The sequence below is a fragment of the Camelina sativa genome, chromosome 17 (genome assembly GCF_030686135.1).
Source record: "Camelina sativa cultivar CO46 ecotype springtype chromosome 17, ASM3068613v1".
Classification (NCBI taxonomy): domain Eukaryota; kingdom Viridiplantae; phylum Streptophyta; class Magnoliopsida; order Brassicales; family Brassicaceae; genus Camelina; species Camelina sativa.
The window spans coordinates 18,738,858-18,762,789 of record NC_141896.1 but is presented as its reverse complement, the minus strand read 5'-3'; the positions used below and the strand labels follow the sequence as shown (position 1 = coordinate 18,762,789).

The 23,932-nt window shown below is 34.8% G+C and overlaps 3 protein-coding genes across 3 annotated transcripts; 2 read left to right on the top strand and 1 right to left on the bottom strand.

Annotated features, from left to right (window-relative positions):
- Window positions 1-70: 70 nt before the first annotated feature.
- Window positions 71-2,806, top strand: LOC104757181 (B3 domain-containing protein At4g34400-like). The gene is made up of 7 exons (XM_010479905.3): window positions 71-300; window positions 1,040-1,409; window positions 1,502-1,645; window positions 1,760-1,972; window positions 2,068-2,091; window positions 2,181-2,272; window positions 2,370-2,806. The coding sequence occupies exons 1-7, from the start codon at window positions 223-225 to the stop codon at window positions 2,619-2,621; spliced, it is 1,173 nt and encodes a 390-aa protein (XP_010478207.1). The 5' UTR covers window positions 71-222; the 3' UTR covers window positions 2,622-2,806.
- A 12,202-nt stretch (window positions 2,807-15,008) lies between these two features.
- LOC104757179 (ethylene-responsive transcription factor 11) lies at window positions 15,009-16,041 on the top strand. The gene has a single exon (XM_010479904.3). It carries the CDS (start codon window positions 15,267-15,269, stop codon window positions 15,774-15,776), a length of 510 nt encoding a protein of 169 aa, XP_010478206.1. The 5' UTR covers window positions 15,009-15,266; the 3' UTR covers window positions 15,777-16,041.
- A 2,795-nt stretch (window positions 16,042-18,836) lies between these two features.
- LOC104757178 (ethylene-responsive transcription factor 12) lies at window positions 18,837-19,830 on the bottom strand. The gene has a single exon (XM_010479903.3). It carries the CDS (start codon window positions 19,683-19,685, stop codon window positions 19,104-19,106), a length of 582 nt encoding a protein of 193 aa, XP_010478205.1. The 5' UTR covers window positions 19,686-19,830; the 3' UTR covers window positions 18,837-19,103.
- Between the last annotated feature and the right edge of the window lie 4,102 nt (window positions 19,831-23,932).

The window sequence follows — 23,932 nt, the reverse complement described above, 5'->3', positions numbered from 1 at the left end:
GACTGAGGATTGTACCTTCTTTCTCTGCAAAAACTTAAACGTTGATTTGACTCACCTTCAACGTACTACTCTCTCTTTACAATTTTACCTTACTTTTTCTATTTACTAGTCTTCACTCTCTCTATCTCTCTATCTCTCTATCTCTCTCTCTCTCTCTATCTCTCTGTTCTTAGTTGTTCTCTCTCTCTTTTGAAGCACAGATCCAACATCTCCTCCTCTTCAATGGCTGCCGCTACTGAGTTCCAGTTCCCCCCACGTTTCTTCAAAGTTTTCGTCTCCCTTTTCAGCTCAGATTCCATGGTAAGATGTTCTCTTTAGTTTTTTTCTTTTTTCTTTCCAGGTTTATCTGTACATGAGCAAACCATTCTTGGGTTGGAAAGATTATCTTACTCTTGTTGGTTCCTTACAACTACGTCTGATGAAACAACACTGTGGTTTAAGTTTTTTTTTCGGTGGGTTTATCTGCATTTAGGCTCCTGTTAGTATAGATGTTGCTCTGCCGTTTCTAGGGTTTTGCTCTGTTTCTTCTTACCCCTTTGGTTTCCTCTGTTTTTTTTGACTATTGAGTAAAGATTATAACTTTTCTGTATGAGTCAGCTTATTTTATAAACTCAAATCTGGAAATGTTTGAATATTATGACTGGATTCTATCAAAGTAGAGGTAGTTTTGCTCAGATTCTGTTTTTCCTGTTGATGAATAGATTCTATACATGTGTTCTGCTTTCAGAAGCTTCTCTGCTTATTTTAATTTTTCTCTGAATGCTTAAAGTTGTAATTTCTTTACTGAGAAGCTTCTTATAGGGTTTGGATTAACTTCTTGAGACTGTATGCTTTGATTTTTGTCTGGTTCCGGAAAGTTGACTCTTTTAAGTTTTAACTGTCCCTACGCTTTTGATTGAAACCAAATCTTGCTTATATGTGTTTGCAAAAACCCTCTGCTATGGTCAGAAGTTTCAATCTGACTTTGATTTTTGTCTGCTTTCTATTTCTCTTTTTCTATGAGTGTTTTCTTGAGTGTTGGCTTTTTTGAGTTGAGCAGGTGATCCCAATCCCCTACTACGATCAGCTTCCACGTCTTTTACCCAAAAAGGTGATACTCCAAGGACCTGGAGGATGCTCTTGGAACGTAGCGACCGAGATAAGGGGAGATGAAGTGCATTTTGCAAAAGGATGGCCCAAATTCATCGAGGATAACACTCTTAACGACGGAGACTTTTTGACCTTCGTGTATAATGGTGATGACATATTCGAGGTCAGTATCTATCGCAGCGATGGATGTAAAGAGACTAGCGAAGTCTTTGAAGTGGAAGAGGACGAAGGAGACAGTGTTTGTTCTCTGAGCAGTGACGACACAGACACTCGTTCAAAACCTGAGATGGAGAATCCAATGCCACAAGGCAGAGACAAAGGTTTGATGAACACATTCTTAGCTTTTCTTCATCACTTAAGATTGTTTCATGTGAATCTTCTGTTTTGATGACTCTTTGAGATCTTTATTCAGGAAAGTCAAAAGTGGAAGTTGTGGATGATTCTGATGAAGAGGAGGATAGTGTTTATTCTGAAAGCAGCGAAGAGACAGAAACAGAATCTGACAGTGACTCTGAGTTCAAGATAGGCAAGACAACCCCCAAACGCAAGAACAAAGGTTAGGTTTTAACTTTTAACCACCACCCATTGTTAGCTCTTTTCATCACTTGAGTTGTTTTATGTTAATTGCTTTCTGTAGATAAGTCTGTTTTCTTTGCTGTGATGTTTCCAGGAAAGAAGAAAGAGGAAGCTGTGCCTGTAGAGTCTTCTGAGGAAGACAGTGACAGTGACGGTGACAGTGACAGTGATTATATAGAAGCGTTTGGTCAATTAGATGTTGAAGACGAATCCAACAGTGAGGACAGTTCTTATGCTCCAGAGGAAGAAGACACAGCCGCCAGCACCACTTGCGTCAAAGCAAAGGTGCCAAATCTGAAGAGGACAGGTAAAATACATTTAAACTTCTTTCATCAGTTTGATTGTCTGTGAGATGCTTATATTAATGCAACATTTGTTTTGTCTCTTATTATGTGGAACCAGAGGCGGCAAAGAAGAGGAAGAAAGGTAAACAAATCATTTTCTTACTTTATAAGGTGAGATTAATTTATGGGATGCTCATATAGAAATGCTTTTGTCTCTTGAGATTTTTACAGTAGAGCCCAAGATCAAAAACCCTGAGAGATATCTTGATGATCCAAAGAACATACACTTTGAGACGAACGTGAAAAATAGGTTATACGAGCTGGTAAGAACTGCAAATTATATATAACTGGTCCTAATAAGATACTAGTAATTTTAACCTAACTAACGTATTTGTTTGATTTGTGTGCCTTTAAAAACAGTTGGTTCATGCACAATTGGTGAAAGACTATTGCTTGAGGTTTGGAGACTATGTTGACTACATTGACAGATTCGGGAAACTTAGAGCGAAAACAGCAAAATGGAAGGATCAACGTGTGTGTATCAAAAGATGGATGCGCATATGCAAGAGGCACGGATTGAAGAAAGAGGACCGCGTTTTGTGTGAGCTCTTGCGTAGGGGTTCTTTCGTTTACGCGATCAAACTCCATATCGTTCGCGGAAAAAATCTGTAGACGCCGCCATTAGTATGAGTAGAGAGAGATTGTGTTTCCCATATGATCTTGTTGTGATCAAGAAAAGACCCATTGTCAACCAAACTTATGAGTTTCCATTATTGTCTACATCATCAGATGAATCAACTGTTTCTCTTGTTCTAGTATGAATCTTATTTTTAAAGGACAAGATCTAATCTTTGAGATATGTTGTAGCTGTGTTGTACCGATTTAGTTTACATTAGTACTTATGTTTTTCAGACAGTAAAACCGCTACATGAGAAATTGATAGAATATGCGAAGCATAACAAGAACTGGAGTCAGTAACACAATAGATTATTAGTCTTGAGTGTTTCAGATGGAGTAAAATGCAAAGATGAGATCATCGGTCATTTGGTAAAAAACTCAAAGGAGAAGAAACAAAGGTAGAAAAAACTCTGTATCTTATTCTTAGATTTTCTTTTACTACCATCTGTTTTTGGCACGATTGAAACTTGACTCGTTCACTAAATATGACTTCTTTGAGAGAAAGTAATTAAAATATGTACCTTCCTTCTTCATCCACGTGAGATTGCCTTGTTGATTGTATTGGTTGGAAGCTATTTCACCTAGGGATGTTAATAGTGGGTTTTAACCCAATGGGTACCCGAGACCCATGTAAAAATAGAAGGCCCGAAGATCTGCTTTTTATGTTAAAAATAAGTGGGTTAAAAACGATCTGGGTACCCAAATTGTAGAATCTCGAACGGGTTTATCTTACTGGGTTATGGGTACCCACGAGACTTTAAGAAAAAAAAAAAGAAAAACCAAAACTATGTCGTTTAGATCTTTCCAAATTTTGTAAGTATTTTTCTCCATTTAGTTTTTATACCCTATATCTTGTGACACATCTTTACACATCCTCATATCTCTTTTATACAGAATATCTTAGAGCTTGAGAGGAGCATAGAACCCGGTTCTGACAACACAAAAACAAATTTGGAAAATTATTTGGATGATCCAAGGCTAGATTTGAAGTCTTTCACTGACATGGATGTTTTGAGCTATTGGAAAGGCAGTGGGCAACGCTATGGTGATTTGGCTTCTCTAGCTTGTGATGTGCTCAGTATTCCAATCACCACAGTAGCAGCAGAGTCATCGTTTAGCATTGGAGGTCGGGTACTGACTCCTTACAGGAACCGTCTCCTTCCAACAAATGTTCAAGCCTTGTTATGTACTAGAAACTGGTTACGTGGTTATGCTGAATTAGAAGGTAAGAATCCATATTTTAATAATTCATAATTAACTTCCCTTGCTTGGTTGACAACTTTGATGATGAGGTTGAAGTAAGAATTTATATTTTTTAATTATAGATGACATTGAAGACAACTTTGATGATGAGGTTGAAGGTACCACATCTGTGACTAGTAGCTCAGGAGTATGAGACCAAAGGTAAAAAATAATTAAGATTGTTACTTAAGAATAAAGATGTAATTATGAAATTCTGACTGAAATTCCATTGTTTTGTTGTTGTTTAGATTCTGATCATGTTTTAGAAGAACCGTAGGAGGAAGAATGAGAAAAAAAATTGTTGCTGTTTTTGTGACTTTGTTTTTTGTTTTGATATTTATCTATGTTAACAAAACTCTTAAATATATTTGGTATACTTTATCTATATGATATAAAATTATAAATTTTTGAAAATTGTCATAGATATAATAAAATAAACAAAATACATAATATAAATCATATTTGGTACTAAAAAGTTAAAGCTAAAGACACAAAAATACATAATGCAAAATACATCATATAAGACAAAAAAAAATTTGGGTACCCACGGATTTACCCACAAAACTAAAAACCCATTCGGGTTTACCCACTAGAACCTAAAACCCATTTGGGTTTTCAAACTTGGGTTTTTTCTGGGCAGGCTTTTTTGGGTTTGGGCTGGGCTGGGTTTTTAAACCCACGACAACATCCCTAATTTCACCAGAAGTGAGAAGGAACAAAGAAGAAATAATTTTGATAAAAACAGAGCACCTACTCTGTTTCGAGTCCAAAAAATAGTAACTTCCGCTATGATAGTAAATATACTAATAACGGATTACAAGTATATGATTCCCACTGCCTAATCCTAGTAATGTTAATAACTGTCGAAAATAAATGTTAACAACTAGTATACATTTTCCCAAAAAATTTTTTTGACATCAGCAATAATTTTTGTCACTACTATACGTACTCTATAAATTGGGGCATGTATGTTTAACAAAACTTTGGAAATTGGATAGCCAAAATTATTGTCAGAGTATTTTTGTATTTGCAAAGCATTCTTATGAACGCATAGTTTGCTTTGACTATACGTACGTTCCATAGAAGCAAAAATAATGGTAGTGTATTTTTGGAAAAGGATATACGATGAATGAGAGTATGAGGCTAAAATTAAGGGTCCGAATGGTGATCGCGGTTTTGGTTGTGCGGGGAAAGCTGTTTTGGAGTGCGGTACGATTCAACTGCGGTACGTGCGGTTTGCGGGACAAGTGCGGTTTATACAAAATAAGCGGTACAGAATGATATTTGATTGGTGAAAAAACTATTTGCGGTTCAGTATTAATTGTGTGAATGGTAAAAAAAGGAAAAGCGACATATATTATAAATAAATTTATTAATAATTAGTATGTTTGTATATTATTGTATATTATGAATTAATAATAAAAATAATTGTATTTATAAACCTTAAATACTATAGTCGATCAAAAAGTAAATTTTTTTTTGACATATTGATAAAAAGTTCAACTATATAAAGATACAATTTTTTAAAAAAAATTATCGATTACTTTGATTTTTCCATAACATATTAGTATCTCTTATTTGCGTTATAGCTTCTCCATCTGATATCTCTGTTTCATCCATGTCACCTATATCATGTTTAAAATTTTGGTTGTTGTTCGTCTCAGTCGTTACATCTGCGGAATCTGCATCCGAGAAATTTGAAATCCTAATGAAATTATGTAGTCCCACTATAACCATTACCACTCTTTTCTGAATTTGAACATTATATCTTGGAAAATCAGAAAGTATTTATATCTAGGGAAAATTATATGAAAAAAATTCTTTGACAAAAAGTTACTCTCTCTGTACCATCAGCTCATCAGCTAATTATTAATAAATTTATTAATAATTAGGATGTATTAGTTAAAACACGCATATTAAAAAATAGTTACTTTTAAAAAGTTTAACCAATCAGAAACAATAGTGCATAATATAAAATATAAAATTAATCTTAAAGTTGCATAGAAAGTTGGAAACATCCTATATTATGAATACTACTACTAAAATTACTTATATATGCATACTACTAAAATTACTTTCATATATTACATTTTGAAATTTCTTTTAAGGATAAATGAAAAAAAGATCTTTTTTTGAAAATGCATTTTAGAACTATTTGAACGAGAAAAAAAAGACACATAAAATTTTTGTTTAATCAAATATGTGTTAGTTTTTTAACTTTATTTATTCAACATAAGTTATGTGTTAAAATTACACGTAAAAGACAAGAAACAGTTTAATCACACACAAGAAAAAAAAAAAGTTATATGTTAAAAAAAAATTGTGTGCGTTTTTCAAAAACGCAGGGTATAAGCAGTAACAGATAATTAGTGCGGTCCATGACTAACATGAAACTTACAAAACCGCAACTAACTTTTTTTTTTTTTTTTTTTAGAAAACCGCAAATTACAATTGTTTTGCTGATTGGTGTTTAAAATAAGTTTCACAAAAACGTGCTTTGAAATACGCACTTCTAATGTCTCCATTCATGGCCTAAGTTTCAAGATTCATAGTAATAATTTAACATGTGTTTTGAATGATTTATATATAAGTTAACCATATACGCGCCGAATAAATGAGATTTAGTCAACGACGGACACGCTTTGATCCAAATGTCTCCCATGTCCCGATCTTGACCACACCAAATTATATCCCAAGTCTCCTCCTTTGTTATATTTCCCGGCACCTTCAATATTTTAATTTGATTTGCTAAGATCCTTTATAAAGCATATATATTTTTTTTTAAAAATATTAAGAAACTTTATCAAACATGTGAGTATCATTCATGCATCAGATCAAACCACTGTTTTGTATGTTGTGTCCAATCTGAAGCGTTAAGCTTTTTTATTCCACTCTTGGCATTCCAAACACTATTATACAAGTTATATATGATTAAAAAGATAAGAAAACATTCAGCGCGTAAGACGTAAATAATTACATCTCTGATTAGGAATAGTACAGTTGTTGTCCAGAATAAATGAATCCGAATAGAGTGATACGACTACCGTGTGTGAGGTGGTGCGTCTTTTGTTTTCGTCTGAATAATCTCATTAGTTAGGGATCAGTTTTGTTACAGTCATCACAAAAGAGATCAAATGCATATCATAGATAATGAACATTTCGTTTGCCAAAAAAAAAAAAAAAAAAAAAAGATAATGAACATTTCATGTAACTAAAACTAGGTTAGCTACGTATGGTTGACAACATACAATAGTATCGGAGCTACGGAAATGATTCCTCTGTTTGCATTTATTTTTTCATGATCTACCCTCCAATCCAAAATATGATTCAAAATATTAATATAATTCCGGATTGAAATTTGAAGGAGGGCTAAGCTAATGGTTGTTTTGTCTCAGTCCTAAGAAAACCCTTAGCCTCCACCGCAAAAATAAATTTATGCAATTTCAGTCTTCTTAATTTTACTTTCCATAGCCAATTTGAACCCAAAATTTAGCCATACTAGCCTGTTTCAATATATATATATATAGATATATATTCTTTTTAAGTTTATACAAGCTTTTAACTAATTTTATTGTATTTTGTGATGGTTTATATTATGTAATGTAATAGTTATTAAATCAAATATTATATGTAAAATTCAAAATAAAAATAATCACAAAATACATCAAATTATTTTTATTCATTAAATCAAATATTATATGTAAAATAGAAAATAATCTCATTAGTAAGGGATCATTTTACAAAATCCTAATTTGTCGACCCCCGTTATTTATTAAAAACTAGATGAGGACCCGCCCGATGTGCGGGTTTAAAGTTTTATAAATTAAATTAAATTTAACAAAAAATATATTAAAATGTGTTGTACGTTTGTTATAATACACGGATTTATATCCATTTACAAATATTTTATGTATGTGTACTATTAAAAGTGTACTTTTTAAAACCTAACTATATTCTATGTTACAAATTTATTCTTTATCACCACCTAGAAAATGTTTATATGAACACATTAAGTCAACTATTTTACTTTCACTTCTTCATAGTTTTTTAATTACAAAAATTGTTGGCTCAAAACATATTTTGAATAAAAAATAAATTACATAATATACTAATCAATTATGTACCATCACAATAATGTATGACCACCATGGAGAAAACCTCGGCTCCGCCCTCATCCCTTATAGAGAGAACCTTGCGTCTCACTTCCTCCACTATAGAGAAAATCTTGGCTCCGCCTTCCTCCCTTGGAGAGATAACATTGCGTCTAACCTCCTCCACCTTCCTCTCTAGGGAAGATAACCTTGTGTGCAACCTTCTCCACTATAGAAAGAACCTTGGCTCTGCCCTCCTCCTGTGTAGAGAATATGTTCACATTTTTTTGCTATCTCAAAATGGCTTGCTCCGACAACTAATGAAAGTAAAAAAAAAATTTTGACGTCACAAAATCTTTTGATAGTAACTAATGTTAAATTTCCCAATGTATTCGTGGAAGTGTCTTTGACACACCATGATGTTGCTTTGTCTCTGTAACGCCTCAACCGCCACCTTGCTTAGTGAGCCCATGTCCACTCTCAGTCCATAGGCCCGCCTTCCTAAGTGTGCCCTATATCTTTCCCGGCCCATGGACCCACCCATATTTGATGGCCGGTTTGTTATGTCAGAGAGACTTTAAAAACTTGTTTACCGACCCTACAAATCTACAAATGATCTTTTCTTGTGTTTTGTCCTCACTCGCACAGTTTCGACAATCACTTCCAGGAAGGTCACCAATCATAAAGTTCTCTCAGGATCCTTGACCAAAAAAATAAGTGCATTTTGGTGACATATGTGGCTAAATCAATTCTTTTATACCTTTTCCGCAAATCAGGATGTCACAGTCTTTGAGCTCATATGGATCTATCAACAACGATCTATCTATATATGTTTGTTGTAAGCTTGTGTTTGATTAGCCTATTTTATCCATCCATTAGGTTGATGAGCTTCTACTCGTTATCTCCCTTTGGGATTGAATGAATAATAGTAACAATTATGTTTGCAAAATAAGAAAGGTTTTATGACCAACCAATCAAGGTTGAGAAATTAAAACAAATAATTTGACATAATTAAAGAAACAATAGAATATTATAAACACGGTAATGTATGAATCTTAAATAATTCAAAGATGAAAATATAAATTAAATAAAATAATCTAAAAATACTACAATAAATTTTAAAATACAGTATTAGGAAAAGAAGATGCATTTATTAATATTTTTCTTGGGTTAACATATTAATCTTACCATTTCCCATCTGAAAAAGGAGAAAGTAGGAGAAAATTTTGGTTTAAAAGAATAAAAAAAATTAACTTCCCATTAAAAAAAAATTCTAATTAAATAAAATTGAAAGCAGTGTTTTTGAATAAATTATTTAATTATGAGAGGATATATCTTTATATAAAAGTGAGTATTTACAAAAGTTTAGAATTAATAATTAACTGTATAATATCCTTAATCCTTTTTTTGTAAAATTAATAATTTAAAATTAAAATAAGTAAATAATACTATAATTTCGAATTTTATGAAATATATATATATATATAATCTCTTTATTATTATTTAAAAAACTTTTGTATTTTTTTTATAAAATCTGTAATTTTTGATAATTATCTTTTTACATTATTAATATTTTTAAAACAAAATAATTTATTTTTGTTGTAATCATAGTTCTCCTATTGAATATTAACTTTTACGCATGTCAAAAATCTGAGATTGATAAATTGACACATGTCAAAATCTTGTTAATGACTAACTTTCAAAATCTAACTTTATATAATAAGATATCTTATAACAAAATCTAAACCATCATTTATATTGGGACATGTAAAATATTGGTTTAGAGTTATATAAAATTATAATCACAAAAAATAATAAATTTTTAATATACGTGTAAAAGCCTAAAAAGTATTAGTGAGGAACTCAGATTAAGTATATTACTTTTGATAACTTCTGCTAGTAACTCAGTTAATTACAACATTGCACTTTTCTCAGAAAACTTGAATTAGTTATCGGTAGTCCGACCGGTTTTGATTTAAAATTGTAATACGCATCAAATTTAAATCTAATATAGGAGAAATAGTAGTACATTTCTGTTTCTGTGAAGGCCAAGTACTTGTGGTCCATTCGCCTCAAAGTCCAAATGCAATTAAATAATGTGAAATTGTGAGGAGAAGAATCTATCAAACTTTGAAAACAATGAGGAGTAAATTCATTGCATCTGAACGGTGTGCAATCCTGGAAACCGGTAACATAATCCCATTTTTTTAATATATTTAGACATCAGTATTATATACTACGTTTAACTATGTTAAGTATCTCATCTGTGTTTGTTCCCCGACAGTTTTGCAGCCCTGTGTCTTTGGTTCCAGCCCGATCTTTCTGTTCTCTGGTCTAAACCAACCTGTTCATTGTTTATTTTGTTTTTGTCAAAATATGTCCGTTTTTAACATAACACATAAGTTAGTAATCATTCTTTGTTTTGTTTTTCTAAATAGATTTGATATTTTAAGATATGGTTTAATTATTTCTACCAATTATTTATTAGGCGTCAAGGCTGCATGTGTACTTCGTCAAGCCATTCAGCAGCCGCATGTGAGACCAGTTTGAGTATTTGCAATATTGGCTCGGAGTTTTTTTTTTGTTTTTTTATATGACACGAAAACTTTTGTTTGTATTTAATCTCACCCATACAAACACTCTTTACTCAAGGCTTTTTCAGCTCCGGTAGTATGGATAGAGAGATGAATAAGACTAACATATGTCTAATCTCAAAGAAGATGAAAGCAGAGAGACTGTCTGAGTTCAGGCCAATTAGTCTTAGTAATGTAGTCTACAAGATCATTGCGAAAGTCTTAGCTAATCGGCTTAAGAAGGTGTTGCCAGGAGTAGTGTCAGAAACTCAAGCTGCCTTTATTAAAGGGAGACTAATCACGGACAACATTCTTGTTGCACACGAGCTCCTCCATGCGCTGGATTCACCAAACAAATGTTCAGAGGAGTTCATAGCCATAAAAACTGACATATCCAAAGCGTTTGATAGAGTAGAATGGTCATTTCTACAGGATACTTTAAAGCTGCTGGGCTTTTCAGAGAAATGGATTGAACTAATCATGGCTTGTGTGGGAACAGTTAATTATCAGGTTTTAATCAATGGAGCACCTCATGGAGAAATCAATCCGACCAGAGGCTTGCGCCAAGGAGACCCTTTGTCTCCTTACTTATTCGTCTTGTGCTCTGAAATACTGGTACGTATGTTGCAAGAGGCGAAGAGTAAAAGCAGGATCACAGGGCTGAAAGTTGCTAGAGGTGCCCCTCCAGTCTCTCATCTCCTGTTTGCGGACGATAGTATCTTTTATTGCAAGGAGAAAGATGAAGAACTCCAACATTTGATCAGCATTTTGGATGAATATAGCCTCGCATCAGGTCAGCGCATTAACTACCAAAAGTCCAGTATTTACTTTGGGAAGAAAATTCCTCAAGAGAGGCGTGACCATATAAAGACCTTAACAAGCATCACTGAGGAAGGGGGTGAAGGCTTCTATTTGGGTTTACCAGAGACTTTTGGTGGTTCCAAGATTACCAATCTAAAATTTCTTAAGGAGAGACTGCAACAAAAAGTCTCGGGTTGGCAGACAAACTTTCTTTCTTTTGGTGGTAAAGAGATTCTCCTGAAGGCGGTAGCAATGGCGTTGCCTACTCACACAATGTCATGTTTTAAGTTGCCAAAGAAAGTCTATCAGCAATTAGTATCAGTTATGGCTGACTTTTGGTGGAGGAATAATAAGGAATCAAGAGGCATGCATTGGAAAGCCTGGGAAGATCTTAGCAAGCCAAAAAAAGAAGGAGGCCTGGGATTTAAGGATGTTGAAGCTTATAATGTTGCTCTCCTGGGTAAACAACTTTGGCGAATGTTGACTTGCCCTGACACGCTTTTGGCTAAGGTATTTAAGAGTCGCTATTTCCGTTACTCAAACCCTCTTTTGGCAAAGCTTGGCTCCTGACCTTCTTTTGCGTGGAGAAGTATCCACGCATCACAAGAACTGTTGTGGCAGGGTGCAAGAGCCATAATTGGTAATGGAGAATCTGTCGACCTATGGCATGATCAATGGCTTCACTCCAAACCTGCCCGGAGTATCCAGCAGGTTAACAATGTTCACCCAAATTTGCACTCTACAGTCTCAAAAATGGTGAAGGTTAAAGATATAATGGAGGAAGATAGATGGACTTGGAGAAGGGATCTTTTGGACATGCTATTTGATGAGGAAGACAGGAACTTAATTGAAAATATACGGCCTGTTGGAGGTAATAAGGCGGATGGGTATACTTGGGATTATGCAAGAACAGGACAATACTCGGTAAAGTCTGGATATTGGGTTCTCACTCAGATCATTAAAATCCAGAAAAGCCCTCAGGAAGTGACCCAACCTAGTCTGATCCTCTCATCAGTCTGGTATGGAAAACAAAAGCAAGTCCAAAGATACAACATTTCCTCTGGAGATGTCTCTCAAATTGTCTCTCTGTGGCAAAGAATCTGTCTTACCGTCACCTTTCTCGTGATGCATACTGTGTACAGTGCCCTCATGAAGAAGAAACGACGAATCACCTTTTGTTTCAATGCACTTATGCCAGACAGTTTTGGGCGTTATCTCCTGTTCCAGCACCTCCAGGAGGGAGTTGGTCTAACTCCCTTTATGCCAATATGCACTATGTCCTCAATGTTGCCTCGCTCTATCCGCAAAGAGATGATATGGATAAGAATGTACCTTGGATGCTCTGGAGACTCTGGAAATCTCGCAATGAGCTAATATTTAAAGGTAAAGATTTTAATGCTCAGGATACACTGGTGAAGGCGTTAGAGGATGCAGATGAATGGGAGCAGCGAAATGGGAATGATTTAGTACCTAATGGCCACCCTGCACCAAGAAGGAATGAAGATGTTAAGTGGGAACCTCCCCCAAGAGAGTGGGTTAAATGTAATACAGATGGAGCCTGGAGTGGAGAAGATACAACGGGTGGAACAGGGTGGGTCCTTCGTAGTGAACGTGGAGATGTACTGTGGATGGGAGCACATGCCATTAGATGTGCAATATCAGCGATGGAGGTAGAGATGGAAGCAATGCGAGGGGCAATAAGCTCAATGAACCGTTTGGGTTATATAAGGATCATCTTTGAATCGGATTCTCTGGGCTTGGTTAATTTGTTAAACAGTGAGGAAATTTGGCCAGCATATGCTCCCCTTCTCTACGATATAAAAGGTCTGCTCTCGTCTCTGCAAGAATTCAAAATTGTGTATGCTTCAAGAGTCTGTAATTGTGTGGCTGACCGAGTAGCAAGGGAATCTCTCTCCTTTGGGAGTTATGATCCTAAGTTATACTCGATAATGCCTTTATGGGTCAAGCAATTTGTAATGGTGGATAAACAGAGTGTAACCTGTTAGGTGAATGAAAGTTGTTGTTGAGCAAAAAAAAAAAAAAAAAAAACACTCTTTACTCTTAAAAGAGAAACACCAACCAGAACCACCATACCAACATCATACGAAAGATGACATATATTGCTTTTGTTTCTTGTTCTAAGAGTATATAAACCTATATTATTATTTTGTTTCCACACATAAGTTCCATCCGAAAGACAAACGAGATTGGAAAAAGATTAAACGCTACTATTTATTTTGTTTGCAAGCCTCGTATTTTACCAAAAACTTATTATCCTATGAAACTCAACTCATAACTAAAAGCAACGTCAACTTCAATTACTACTAGGCTATGAAAACCAGAACTATAAGTACTTTGGAACAACAACTGTTTTAAAATAACTTGTTAAAGTATATTATTATTTGTGTATGTATTTGATCATTGTAGATTTACTATATTAGAATTGTTCTCACACTTGTATGAATATAATTGTACATCTAATATAAATGAAGTGTTTCTCTTATCCTACATGATACTAGAGCATTTTGATCTAAATTTTATAAACTACAACGCCTTTTTATGGTATAAGAGCATTTCGATCTCTATACTTAATTAAGAAAAACTTATTTTTCTTGGGATACACTGCAACCACCTAAACAAAGTATTATCAATTATAAATAACTAAATAAATTTAACTCATGAATATTAATCAAGATATAATTTGAAAATAACTTAGCACTAATTTAAGCGGATTTTGGTCTTGACATATATCATGGTTGGAAAATGATTTTTTTATTTATCGTTTGCTTTATCAAAAATAATGAACTGACTTTTACCTATTTAATTAGACTATCAAGGCTTAAAGTTTGATTGGATAATATTATATGTAATTATAGATTGCACTTTAAGCTTACTAAAGTTTTAAATTTTCAACTTTTAAAACATATATATAGAGTGTTATAAATAGTGTTGAGATATTAATTAATAGATATGATGTAAAGTATATGATTGTATTAAATTTTAAAATATTTTATTTCGACAGATAGTCTAAGAAAATATTAATAAAGATAAGTAACTATAAATCAATTAATTTGATTTAACAAAACATTTATACAAAATTATATCTATATTTAATATGTTAACTAACACATGTCTGAAGTTAGTTAAATCATATAGCTGGAGCAAAAAATTGCTATGAAAATTCACCTTCCCTTTTACTTTTATTTGTATTTTAGGATTAAAAAAAGTGTAATTTTTTTGCGTAAAAAAAAAAAAAGTGTAATTTTTTTTTTTTTTGAAAAAAACGGTGGACCCATATTAATTCAAAAGTATTTGTAACTAGATTTTTACTCTTTCCCCTTAAAAACAAAGATTGCAACAATTTAAATCCCGGTTTTTAGTAACAAATTATGTTTTGCTTTAATTAGTACATAAAGATTACCAATTTATAGATCATTTTGGCACGTCGTGTGTCCCATTACAATTTGCTTTATACCAATTAATTAGAAAAGAAGACAATATAAATCGACACGTGCCAAGTAAGCGCGTGGGCTCCTCATCGCACACAATATTTAGAAAATCCATATAATACAAAAATCAGTTAAAAACATTAATATAACAAAATTGAAAAAAATATTTATGAATGGAAAAAAAAAACATTTAAGAATAAAAGCACAAAAAAGATAATAGAAGAAGAAAAGAAAAAAAAAAAACTCATATCACTCTCTCACTTTCCCGGTTCGTGGAGACAAAAGCAAGATGACACGTAAGTGGATCTTATTACCAAAACTGCCACTCGGCCGCCCCTTTAGTCAAAACCGCGGTTGACTTATACATACGTTGTTGTCTTTGTCTCCCTTCTTTATATAAATCAATCTCTCTTACCTCACAACTTCACACACCACAAACCTCTCTCAAGCTTCTCTTCCTCATCTTTATTTTATTTTGTTAACATGACGCCGACAGTTAAAACGGCGGCCGTCAAAACCAACGACGGTAACGGAGTCCGTTACAGAGGAGTGAGGAAGAGGCCATGGGGACGTTACGCAGCCGAGATCAGAGATCCTTTCAAGAAGTCTCGTGTATGGCTCGGTACTTACGACACTCCTGAAGATGCCGCTCGTGCCTACGACAAACGTGCCATCGAGTTTCGTGGTGCCAAAGCCAAAACCAATTTCCCTTATTACAACAACAACAGCAACGAGAGCTTGAGCTTGAGCCTGAGCCATAGCACAGTTGAATCATCGGTTCCTGATCTCAACAACCGAGGATCTGACTCCATCAGTTCCAGATTCCCTTTCCCGAAGATTCAGGTCAAGTCTGGGATGATGGTGTTTGATGAAAGGAGTGAATCTGAATCGTCCTCGTCTGTGGTAATGGATCTTAGCTCTGAGGGAGGAGGAGGACAACGTGTCGTCTTGGACTTGGATCTTAACTTCCCTCCTCCACCTGATCAGAACTAATGATTTTTGTATGTTTGGATTTTAATTATAATTATTAGAATAATTAATTAAAATGTTTCTTGATTGAGTATTAATTGATCATCAAGTATACTAGAAAGATTTTTAAGTTTTAAGTGGTGCCAATTGTTTTTTTGTAATCAGCAGATTGTTTAAAAGAATTTTAGTTGCTGAGAACGTGTTTTGTTCTAATCTGCTGATGTCTTATTATTATGGAATTGTAATTGATTTTAGTTCTGATCAAATAATACTCTTGTTTTGGCATCAATCTCTCTGATGAACACATCTAAGTAAGTTGATCTTATGTTTTAATCCATACCCAATTGGTTTTGATGAAATCGTAGAATTTTACTTTTCTTGACACACACAAAAAAAAATGAACAAATGGAGAAAAAACTCTATTTGGGAAAATAGAGATTATTGGTCAAAAAAATTAATTTGTTGTTTCAGAATCAGTCATAATTTTGTTATATTGTTTCTTGTTCTTATGGAAGGTATATAAATTAAGTTAATCTGCTGTTATTAAAAACATATCTCTTGTCTAAACAACACATGGGTATGTATGATTTTCATTGTTTATGTTATTTTACTTCCTACTTTATCATATGCGAATGTAAATTTTTTTTTTATATGAGGATGTATTTTAATTAATCATGAAATAAAAATTTATGATAGAGAGAGAGCAAAAAAACATAGATATTATATCTTAAAACAAAATTTATAATAGAGGAAAAAACCAGATGTAATCACATTTTTAATATATTTTAATAGTAAAACTGTTGGAAAACATGATAAAAGTATTTATTTTAGGTTTTAGGCTTAGCATTCCAGTTTGATATCTATATGACTATTTCTTCAAACCTACTATATTGTATACATGGTAAATTGCTTATTTTGACATACATAGATGAAGGTTCACATAGACCACTATTCTATACATATCTGAATATTTATTTTTAATGTGGTGAACATGATATTCACTAGTTTGTTGTATTATATTAATGTTATGTTCACTATTTTGTTGAATAAAGCAAAATTGCATTTAAGAATTTTGATGTGTTAAATATTAATTATGTATATAACAATAGTCAATAGCTATATGATTTAAGAGATGGCCTTTCTGATTTCTCTGGGTTGTCACTTGTCAATAGTATTGTTAACATCATCGTTAAGAAACCAAAGGGTTTCTCAGTTTGCAGCACTTTCCTTGAGTTGATCCCACACAGTACCATAAAACCATTTCCCTTAAATTTCAGTCTCTTCTAATGTGCAATAAAGTAATTACATCTTCTAGTAATTTGGAGTTATCCGTTCATTCAAGCCTTGTTGATTATGAATTTAATCCCTGGTAAATTATATTCCTGGTAATACTCTTTTACCGAGAAGGTCTACGACTAAGTTCGATAGCGTTTAATTATAATTGTCAGATGATATAAAGCATTCAACTAGGTTTACGACACAACTCAGTAAAATATACTATGTAATCAGAATATCCCCAGAATGGATAACTTTGACTTCAAAGCGGCTGAGTCTCTCAACTGGCGGAGACTTGCCAACCACCGAGCAATGAGCCTCGTGGGTCGACAATTGATTATTTAATTAGACAGGTCGCCATCAAATGTTTCACTTGTTAACTCAAACTATACTTGGACCTCAATTGCTTAACAACCCATCAGTTCTTTTTGGCCCAAACATAGAACCACATTTAATGTTGAAAAATGTAAGAGAACTCTCAAAATAGTAAAGTAGCGGTTGCTGGAATTTGCTCCATTTCAGAAACCAAAAGAAAAAAACACCTGTCAACAATGTCCACTGTTTTCAATTAAGCTTACATAATGAGATTTGATATATTGGCTTTATGACTAAATAACTCTAAATTCGTAGACTAAAATAGGCAAAATATTCAACTATCAATACCAGAAACCCAATTTTCCCAAAACCAGGGATTGTTTTTGTTTTGGACTCTCCTTTTGGACATATCTTCGAACCAATTCATACACGGAAAAGGCATTACTGATTAAAAACCTCAAAAATGGTCGGCCACTGCCGCCACTTAATTGTAAGACTTTCTCTATTGTCAAATAATTAAATAAACCGTAGATTTATGAAAAACGACGGTAGACTCATAAAGAAGGACCAACGCAATCACCTAAGTTAAGCCTAGCCTAGATAACAATTACTAGTAATAAACAACTAAAAGATTAATTCCAAAGTTATTAATTATTACTTTACTCGTGTGCGATAATAGCCCTATAAATAACATAGATATATTGTTACGTGAATTTTATCATATCTATCTACAATACATACTCTCTCTCTTTCACAAAGAGTGTCATTTTGGGAGTTTTTCTTTGTTTCACAAAAACTGTCATTTTGTATTTCCAATGTGATTTTTAACATTAAATTTTCTAATTTACCCTTAACCCAAAATTTTTCTTATTGAATTTCAATTATTATAAACTACTCATTAAATAGAGACGTATATGTATAATTCAATTTTTTCTTAAGTTGTGTTTAGTTGGTCAAAATGACACTCTTTGTGAAACAGAGGGAGTAGTATTTTATCTTATTAGACGTTTCTCTATACATAGGTAAAACATGAGCTGATAAATCATGCAACAATTGAAAAACAAAATTCCTGTAATTTTATGGGAATACTTTTGTTGGCATTCCTATGGTGAAATGAAATATTTCGAATAAACTATATAATACAAAACTCATACTCATAATAATAGACGCATAACTTGTCCGTAAGTGAATTATGCCAGTCCAAACTCACACGCTTGCTCTGTATTGATGTCTCTCACTAGTCTCTATCTCTTTTGTTTGTTTCCTTCCTTTTTCACAGTCTTTTGTCGTGTTTAGAGAGAGAGAGGGCGCGTGAGTCAAAAACAGGACTTCTTGCAAAGAGCTGCACACAAGTCAGTCCGTACTTCACGACACGCCATAGAATACGATAAGATTCAAACCCCCCTCGAAACCGACATAAGCGACGGTCGTAACACAATCCACAAACATCAAAATTATCATTTTCTCTAGATGCACATGATTGATCCTTAAATATACACAAGGCTTGTTAATAATTAAATAAGTTTCTTTTGTTTTTCCCGCAACATGGATCTCATAACGATCGATCTTATCCGTCTCTTACATAACGAACAAAAGAAGGATAAAAGAACTACTAAAAAAAACCTCTAAAAAATGATATTTGCTAAAAAGAAGAGACTAAACGTTAAACAAATAGTTCCACACCGAAAGATGTCTAAAAACGGCGCCGTATAGAAAAGTCCGCTCAAAACGGCGCCGTTACATCGATAATGATCCTTTGTTTTATAGCCAAAGCGGCGGAGGCTCGTTGAGGTCAATGGCTAAGCCACGTCTCACCGCAGCAGGGGAAGAAGGGGAAGGACTCATCATAGGAAACCCAACAACTCGACCACCAGGTGACGACGTGGCAGCGTTAGACGAGGCGGTGAAGTAAAGCGGCGCTTCGGTGGAGGTGTAATCTGAAGTTTTGTCGTTTAGTACTCCGGTTCGTAGAAAAATCCGGTGGTGTTGGTGATGGTGGTCGGAGACAGGAGGAGGAGGAGGAGGAGGCGCGGCGAACCAGAGCTGTTGATGTTGATGGTGTTGGTGGTGGTGTTGGTTATCTGCGGCAGAGGCGGAGGGAGCGGAAGGGATGTGGTTGAGGTCGAGAGAAAGAGGAGAAGGGAAGTTAGTCTTGGCTTTGATACCACGGAGGAAACGAGCGGCGCCGTCGTAAGCAAGAGCGGCTTCTTCGGGAGTGTCGAAAGTGCCTAACCAAACCCTAGTTTTCTTCCAAGGATCTCTTATCTCAGCAGCGTAACGACCCCATGGTCTCTTTCTTACTCCTCTGTAATGCACCTCTTTTGCGCAAGTCGTCGACGCCATTGTTAAGACTTAAAAGAATCTCTCTCTTCAGAGGAGAGACGAGAGAATCTAGAGAGAGAGAGAGTAAGGAAGAAAGAGGTTTTGCTTTTGTTGACTTGTTTGACCCAAAATGAAAGAGAGAGAGTGAGTGAGTTTAAAAGAGGAAGAAGTGTGTGTGTGTGTGTTTTGTAGTAGGTCCACCTGAGAACACCCGTAATCCTCGGCTTCTTTGACAATTTTATCTTTATTGTTTCTTCTAGCCCTGGACAAAAAAACCGGACCCGAGCACCCGAACCGAAACCGACCCGAAAAACCCGGTTTCGGGCAGGTCCAGTTCTAGGCTTTTTACACCATCGGTTTTTATATATGTGTACCCGTGGTTACGGGTTCGGTTTCGGTTTTTATCCTATATCCGAAAGGATAACCCGAAAACCCGAAACAGTAATCCTATAGGCTATAGCCTTCGGTTTCTAGTTTCTACTTTGAACTCTCTATAACCCTTCATAAATGTTGGACGGCACCGCGGTATACCAACCTATGAGAATGAGAGCATGGGGAATTAGGGTTAGGCAAGATTGTCGATTGAGTTTCCTTCTAGCCTCGATTATCGAATTTTTTGTTGCCTTTCTTAATGTCTATGTTCAATATATTATCAAACGCAAACCTGGAAACCCTAACTCAAACCATTCAATCTCCGGTGGTCACTTCACCACCTTCCGCCTTGTCAAGAAACCAATTGGAGGTAAATTCCACCACCACCGTCTCTTATTGTTTTCTACTTTTCTGTTTTTCATTTTTCTATTTGTGATTCAAACCAAATTTAATCATTGATGACTGATGAGTTTAGTCTTAATCGAGTTTTATATATTGATTTCTGGGTATTGAATCATGTTAGAATTAGTCAATTAGATGTTGGATTTTTGGGTATTGGATTAGATGGTCTCATCTCATATTAGAATTAGATGTGTCTAAGTGTCTAACTTGTTTGATTTTCGATTTTCCTCATTTTGTCTTATAACTTGTGCCTTGTGACTGTTTTATTTAAAACTTCTACTTCATGCTGATGCAGATGGCTTCTTGTGATAATCCAGCAAACAATGATGATCCGATGATAGATGTTTCAACAGATGATGATGCTGAATCTGATGTTCAAACGCCTATCTCTGGAAAGACAAGAAAGGGGAAAGATAAAGAAAGTGAGGGTAAAGATAAAGACAATGAGGATAAAGAAAGGGGAAAGATAAAGAAGACAAGATCTTGGGTTTGGGAACACTTCACCAGACAGTCAGCAAATCCGGACAAGTGCAACTGCAATTACTGTAAGAAAGAAATGGCTTGTGCAACCAAATCTGGAACCTCCACTCTGAAGAATCATATCAGAAAAACCTGCAAAGCATACAAGGTATGGGCGAGTGCTAATCAAGACAAAACTCAAACTGTGTTTACTCCTGATAGTGTTGGTGGCAGTTTAATTGTTAGTAAGGTTTCTGAATCAATCTTTAGAGAGGCTGTTAATGAGATGTTGGTTATCGGGGAATTACCATTGTCTTTTGTAGAGAGTTTAGCTTTTCGACATTTCTGCTCTAAGGTTCAGTTGTATAAGCCTCATTCACGGAGAACAGCCACAAGAGACATATATGAGATGTATGCCACAAAGAAAGCAGCTATGAAGAAGATTTTAGGACAGAACAAGCAGAGATTGTCACTGACGACAGATATTTGGGTTGCTCCGACTACTGGATCAAGCTACATGGTAATAACAGCCCATTTTGTTGATGTTATGTGGAGGTTAAAGAAGATGATCATAGGATTCAAGAATGTTGATGATCATAAAGGTAAAACGATTGCTAAGGTTCTGCTTGACTGTTTGGCTGAGTGGGATATTAAGAGAGTTTTTTGCATCACTGTGGACAATGCTACAGCTAATAGTTCAGCGATGAAGAAATTCAAGGAAGCAATGGAGCAGATTGGAGATGATTCAATGGTCTTGAAAGGTGATTATTTACATTTGAGATGTGCTACTCATATTCTGAATTTGATTGTGAAGGAGGGTCAGCAAGAGATAGATAGCAGTGTGTCTGCAATTCGGAATGGTATTCAATATGTGAGGTCTTCAACAAACAGACTCAAGTCGTTTGACTTCCGAGTTGACACAGGAAAGATCAAAAGAGGAAGCCTCCCTTTAGATGTGAAGACAAGATGGAATTCAACTTACCTCATGTTAGAACAAGCTCTAAAGTTCAGACTGGCATTTGAGAAGATGGAGGCTGAAGATAAACCTTACAATGATTATTTTCAGGAAAAGGTCGATGGAAAGAAAAGGATTGGACCACCAGTTAGAGATCATTGGGATGAAGTTGAGAGGTTGGTTCAGACTCTTATCATTTTTTACAAGTCTACATTGGTTCTTTCAGCTTCAACTAGTGTTGCCTCTCATAAAATCTACAATGAGATAGTCACCATTACTAAAACCATTACGGCGTTAAGTCTTAGTCCTGGAGTTGAGGAAAAACTGCAGACGAAAGCTTCAGGTATGTTAAAGAAGTTGGGGAAGTATTGGGATCCATTTGGGGATAAGACGGAAATGAACAAACTGTTGATAGTGGCTACAGTTTTTGATCCTAGGAAGAAGATGAGTTATTTGAAGCTCTGTTTTGATACACTCTACGGCGAAAAGACTGCAGAGGCTACTCATCTTTATGATTCAGTCAAAAAGATCTTGAAGAATCTCTATGATGAGTATAGCAGTTCAGTGATTAGAACTACTAGTGGATCATCTTCTCAATCTCAGTCTCAATCACAACAAGGACTAGGAGGATATCAGTCTCAAGAGCAAGTTGGAAGTGGATTCACTGAGAGAACAGTCCTTGGCAATCGTGTTGCCTATGAACCAATGGACAGTGTATGGAATGAGATTGTTATGGAAACAAGAATTCACAATTCAGCTAATGAGTTGGAGATTTACTTGGAAGAAAATGTGGAGAAGCCAAATCTTATAAGTGGCGTAGAGTATGATTTGCTGTCATGGTGGAAAGTCAATAGTGGAAAGTTTCCGGTTCTATCTCTAATAGCTAAGGATATACTTGCTATGCAAGTGTCATCGGTAGCTTCAGAATCTGCATTCAGCACAAGTGGAAGAGTTTTACATTCATGCAGAAGCTATTTGACAGATTACAGCATTGTAGTCTTGATGTGTACTGAGCAATGGTTAAAATGTGAAGTTAATATCAATGAAAGAGGAGTCTCAACCATTCAACAAATGCTTGCTGAATTAGAGTTGCAAGATGAGCTTATGAGAGGTAATTATTGATTCTTATAGTTCTGATTTCTGAGTTATACTTCAAGTATTATGATTTATTGATTTCTATTTTCTAACCTTGTTTTGTTTATGTTCTTTCTTCTTTGATAGAGTTTGATCCTAGTTTCATTGTCGAAGACTGAAAGATCAGTAGAAAAACTGATCAAGGGAATGAGCTACTGAGGTATTAATATTATACACTCGAGTCTCGACTAATGGATTGAATGATTGATATTGTTCTCTCTGTCTACCAATGGATTAATATTGTTCTTTGGTTTTTATTGTATTAGGTCCAGAAGGAGAGCAAAACCAAGTCATTATTGTGTTTTGTTTTCCAGTTTCCTACTATTTGTTTTGATGTTTTCCATAGTCCTAGACTTGGATTTGTTGTTTTGGCAAGAATTTGAAAACTTTTCTTTATTTTCTGCTATCTAGTACTGTTTCTCCCATTTGTATGACTTGGAATGTTGGATTTTCATTGATGAATTCTATTATCTATTGAGTATTGGTGTCAAATTTGCAGGAATAAGTGCTTGTACTTGTGTTGTGTATAATCAATTTGCAGGTCACTTAGTCTCGGCTATAAACCGGTTTTCGGTTTATAAGGGCAAATTTCCGGTTTTCGGGTAGAATCGGGTAGAAAATTAGTGTATTCGGGTAGGCATAAACCGAACCGATATGGAACCGATTTTTTCCGGGTTTTTTCCGGGTATCAAAATTCTAACCCGAACCGACCCGAACCCGAAAAAATCCTACCCGAACCGAAACCGATTTTTAAGATTTACCCTATAGAGTACTAAACTCCTATACCCGATAACCCGAACCCGAACCCGAAACCCGAATGCCCAGGGCTAGTTTCTTCTTGTTCTAAGCAATTATATAAAATATGTTTTGCCAAGTTAACAGTAAATTAAAAACTGAATACTACTACTAGTAATTTGATTTCTAGGATCGAGGTTTTTTATCTAGG